At 34.4% G+C, this 5665-nt stretch overlaps 1 protein-coding gene across 1 annotated transcript in view; it reads left to right on the forward strand.

Moving 5' to 3' along the window:
- Window positions 1–209: 209 nt before the first annotated feature.
- Window positions 210–5665, forward strand: part of LOC128994293 (protein HBS1-like) — a 7310-nt gene continuing 1854 nt past the window's right edge. Inside the window, exons 1-3 of the mRNA XM_054418727.1 lie at window positions 210–214; window positions 3828–3929; window positions 5263–5314. Of these exons, the coding sequence (XP_054274702.1) occupies window positions 210–214; window positions 3828–3929; window positions 5263–5314 (159 nt within the window). The remainder of the gene's footprint in view (window positions 215–3827; window positions 3930–5262; window positions 5315–5665) is intronic.

Consider the following 5665-nt stretch of genomic DNA (forward strand, 5'->3'; position numbering starts at 1 on the left):
TGTATAATCTTCGGTCTTCCTCTTCTTGATATGAAGCGTCTGAGTATTAGGGCAGACGTATTTAGAGAAGTCAGGATCTCTAGGTGTACAGATCGGTACACAGCCCAAGCAAATATAATGATCCAGTACTTTTCATCAGTGTTTAAGAAGAGTGGGCCCATCAGATCAATTCCGGTTGTTTGAAAAACTGGACAACTCTGTGTTCGCTCATGAGGTAATGGTTGCGTTGAAACATTTAAAGGCTTTACTTGCAGTTTTCTTCAAGTCAAACAACAATAAACAATTGTTTTTACTTGTCTTCTGCATTGCGGAATCCAAAATCTCACCTTTAGTATCAAAATCAATGTCAGAACTCCAGCATGATTATTCTTTAAATGCTCATGCTCTATCAACCACGAGATGATAAATGTGAGAAACACAGGACATACAAAATTCGGAGTCTTCTTCTTCCATTAATCGTGTCTTTAGGTGAATATCAATCAATCAATCAATCAATCACCCATTGAGATGGGGACGCCACCTAGGTGCGTATTTTAACCCAAATATGTGTGAAGGATGAGTGTAGAATTGAGTGTGATGATCTGTGTAGCTTTGTTACTGACTAAGACCAGCTGTTTCATTAGCCAGGATCATTTGTTTAACACAGAGGATACGCGTCCGGTAACCAGACGTGGATTAGGCGTCCGGTAGTGACGTCACCGGGTTGTGGGGTCCCGGAACGCCATTACCACAACGATACGAGGATCGGTCAGCGTTGTTCGTGGTGTAGTGGATAGAGTGCTCGGCTGATATCCTAGAGGTCCCTGGTTCGAAACCCATCGGTTTCTTACCACTTTTTGTCACAGATTTTGCTTTGAATGTAATTTCTTCTTAACTGTACATCTTTTGTTAGAATTTTCGGCATTTATAATTTTATGTTATGAAGAGAATTGAACCTTCATTTGATTTTTTAACTATCAGCAAGTTTGGTTGGTTAGGTTAGGTTATGACAGTAACTGCCGGACGCCTAATCCACGTCCGGTTACCGGACGCGTATCCTCTGCGTTTATTTAAAGCCCAATGATCAGGAACAGCTGGGTCCAGTTTTGAACCATCAAAAAGCTACTGACTTTTCTCAGGATCGAACCGGCGACCTTTTGATTAGTAGGCGAGCACTATAACCACTCACTCAGCTACCCAGCCAGTTAATAAGACCACAATCATTTCCAAAATAGTTTCAAAGTGTTGATTCCTTTTTCAGTGCAAAAGAAAATCTTTTGTTTAGAACCAGCGGCGGATTTAGGGGGAGGCACAGAGGACACAGGTCCCCCCCCCCCCAAAAGCTGTGTATAAAAATATAATATATTAAACTAGTTAAAAACCAAACAAAATAATGCAGTTGTTTTACTATTTATTTTATTTGCCCATTTAATAGTAAACTTAACTTTAAATAAAAGTACAGGAAATGCTTGGTAGCTTAATCAAAATTGAGTAAACTATAATCGATAGTCAATTGTGAAAATTATGTTAGTTTTTGCCGGCCGTCGCTTCTAAAGCTTTTAGTAGTTAGAATTGTCTAAAATGCCTGCAGCAATATTAATTTATTGCATCCCATTCCTACATTTTTTTTATAAAATCGTTTCTTATAGAGTTAGCAATAAATGATTTTTAAATACTGGTTTCTCTAAAATCAAACCTATTCAGGTGTATATGTTAAACATTAATGATGTTGCCAAAATATAAGGAAATAAATAAGAAATCTAGCTTCTATATGGAAGATTTATATTTAAAATATGGCTGAAAATTGCGTTTTTCAATACCAGAAAGTCAAATTTTCCAATACAGTATTCAATTACCCCCTAACCGCCCCCGCCCCCCCGGTGGTTCACAGGAATGGGCTAGGTGGTGCCCCCCCAAACTAAATTCCTGGATCCGCCCAGTATAGAACGCAATAAAATTACTTCAGCATTAATATACATGAGTGAAAATTTAAAAACGTACGTTTTCATGTCCCTGGCCTTTTACTTCGTAGATACTGGATTTGTAGTTTATTATTATGTGTTTTAATATTTTTTGGGACGGGGGCAACATGTTACACACATTTATTTGGTTTTAAATAGGTTCTAGGTATTTTTTTCGTATTTTTAAAGTCTCGAAATTCACGACCATGACGTGTCCCTAGGGTACATTTTCCAACTTTCACGCTGTTTTTAGACTAATTATTCATGCCGAAATATATAAAGCCATATTTTTATGTCATCAATGGTTATTAAACTTACAAAAAAGGAGCATATTATAATTTTATTGTCATCACAAACTGACTACCATGACAAAATAAGTCTGTCCCTCGATTTGGCATCACGACCATTTGGGAAAAATTTTCAACTTTGGAGCACGACAGTGGCAAGCCTGGCGTCGATGGAGTCAGTTGGTTTTAGAGACTAGTTCGGGGTGTACGTCAGGATTGTAGTGCCGGTCGTTTCGAGTTGAAAGGAGGAATTACAAGATTAATAAAGGAAATATTGTGTTTTTTGTAATTTTGGTGTGTCCATGACCGTACGTAGTCATTCGATGAAGTAGACATGGTGTTAATTTTTGTTTATAAGTTATTTCAATTGCTAGATTAACCTAGAAGTCCACTTTGTATCCTCGAACATGAGGTGCAGGGCTACCACCAGAACAGAGCCAAATAACACGTAATTTCACGACCAAAGTTTCACGACCATCGCGGGTTTTTTCACGACCAACCCAGCCTTATGGATTATAGTGTGTTTGGTCGTGACAAGTTCTTTAATATAATTGTAAATTGAACAGTTTAGTGCAATTGTAACACATATTTTTATTATAACTAACAGGATAATTGAAGGATTGTTTAGAAAGATTTAGATTATTCCAGACAATTCACGACCGTACCGCTTGTCCCTGACCATCACGTTTATGATTTCTATCATAAAAATTTCAAAAATTAAAATATCGTCATATTTCAATGTTTTATACACAAAAGAAGCACACCTCTATACAAACATAACGATTTTTCGGGTCTCAGGTAAGTTTTTTCGGAGTTATACAAACTTAAAAAGATTTTATTGCCTTTTTTTCAATTTTTTGAGTTTTTTTATTTTTTTCTAGAAAGACTAAATATACCAAAAGCTCAGTGACCTTTTTATTGTATAATGGTCATAAAAGTAAATTAGTTTATAGCAAAACATATCTATAAAAATAATACTAACTATTTTTAATATTCATTTAAACGTCCGTTATGGTCGTGACAGGATTTTGTGTTTTTCCACTAAAGATGCTCTTTTAAAAAGAAACTACCAAAGACATTGCGTTACCATGGACATTTTATAAAACTTCAAATGTTAATGAAATAAAAAAAATAATAAAAGTTTTGAAAAAAGGGGAAAAAAATTTGCAAAGTGCTTTTCCTGAAAACGTACGTTTTTAAATTTTCACTCACATCTCATTTGTTATAATACGCTCCAAACACAAAACTTAGTGAAATCTAATGGGTGTTTACTTTTCATTATTTTCAATGTGTATGAAAAATGAAATGAAATGAAATGAAAATGTGCTTTATTGTACAATTTAGAACATAAATACATTTTTTCACAGACACATAAAAACAATGGTTAATAACCGTCTGTTTTGTTGGCACTAGAGTTGTTCCATTACTTAAGATTAGAATAGTAGGCCTATTGAGCACTAAAAAGATTTATTAATATTTCTGAAATAAAGACATAAGAGAGAACGAAATATTATTACATAAGTGATAAAAAACAAAAACATACTGATCCTAACTTATCTGTAGACGAGTTTCATATACAATTATTATCCGCATCACACAGATGGGTCCATGACATCCTCACTCCAAGACGCGGCGTGAGAGGGCGACGCCAATCCTTCCCAGGACGACCAGCCGAGTCAAGACTATCATCCAACGGGAAAAGGTATTCCACAGGGACTTTTCAGGGCTTGTGTGTATAATGTTTGTGGACTTAAAAACAAGCTCAATGATAATTATTTTTTTGAATTTTTAAGAAGTTATGATTTAGTTTTTATGTTAGAAACTTTTATTTCAGAAGCTGATATTAATATAGTTTCGGATAAATTGTCAAATTTTAGTTTGTTTTTCAAGTTAGCAGTGAGAGAAGGAAGGGTGGGGAGATATAGTGGAGGGGAAATCATTGCTATCAATAAAAAGTCAAAATTTATTGATTCTTTAGAAGTTGATAAGGTCCATAATTATAATATTGTAAAGGCGAGTTTCATTAATGCACAAAATTCAATTTGTTTCCTGCCATTATATTTAAATTTTCAATGTGTACAAACGTGCACTTTTAAACAAAAGCAAAAAAAGCCATTTCCTGGATAAAAACAACAACATTCAAATAAAAACTATTTTTTATTTTTTACAAGTTTTGCACTTAAGTTGTAGTATACCAAACAATAATATAAATTAATAGCTTGATGATAATAGGTAGCTAAATATAATTAAATAATGAACAATGGTTTCATTGATGTACTAATCAATACATAACAATAGGCAATATTTCAAAACAAAATAATAGTTATTAATAAGTTAGTTATTACGGTGGTAAAGGAAAAACGTATGTAATTACAGTATTTTTTTTTTATATTCAAACTGTACAAAGACATTTTTTATTTAAAAAGAAAGCAAAAAAAGCTCTTCTTTTTAAAGTCACAATACTACAGCAAATTATCTATCAAAAATCAGTCAAAACATGTAAATTAAAGGTAACAGAAAGCCAAAGAAGGCTTTTCTTTACAAGTCACAATAATAACAAGTTATCTGTAAGAAATCAGTTAATACATGTAAATTAAAGATAACCATCATAACAATCAAAATGATACAGTATGTTGTTCTCAATCTCATGCATTATCTAATTTTAAGTGTTCAGTATGTTTTAATGTCAACATTTTAAAATAGTTTTGAATACCTAATTCTTAAATTAAAACCAAATTAGTTTGTACTCTGTATGCTGTCAAACTATATTGAGGACCTTGAAGCCTAAAATAATATACATGTTGTAAACCTTAATTTAACTAACCAAGAACTCAATTTTCTATAGAATGTTTTACATAAACAATAACGCTAGAGTTAACAATCAAGTAAATCATTGTATGGCTTGTAGTGGAGGTAGTTCTCCATATAGGGAAAGTTTTTATTGCCAGAGAATCTTAAACTATTACCCTTGGATAGATTTGCTCCTGCCAACAAGATCATGGCATTATCACTTAACTACTAGCCATTGGTGGCAGGACGGAACCCAACCACTACCAGCCATACACTAAGGCTGCGGCTCCACTGGCTGTAGTTTTTCACGCGACAAGGTGTTGTTGATAAGTCAAATAAATGAGAAGGTAGCGATTAAACCAAGATATGGCTCCACGAGTGACAGTATGCAGCACGATTCATATTACAGTGCGCCGCAGTCTGTAGCGTCATACGGAAATGGAACCTGTTGCGCTACATTTTGCCGCAATCAGGTGGCTCCACTACTGTAGGTTGTAGTGCCGCGTCAAGGCTCGGTCAACAGCCACCTGACATATAAGGCACAAGACAAATTGACGCTTTATTTTGTTAGACTTGTTTAGTGTCATACATAAGTTGAGTTTTGTGAATTCTTTTGTGAACAATGGAGCTTGTTCTTGTTTGCGAGGT

The sequence above is a fragment of the Macrosteles quadrilineatus genome, unplaced genomic scaffold (assembly GCF_028750875.1).
Source record: "Macrosteles quadrilineatus isolate MER2022 unplaced genomic scaffold, UCM_ALF_1.0 Scaffold_5__1_contigs__length_97177068, whole genome shotgun sequence".
Lineage (NCBI taxonomy): Eukaryota > Metazoa > Arthropoda > Insecta > Hemiptera > Cicadellidae > Macrosteles > Macrosteles quadrilineatus.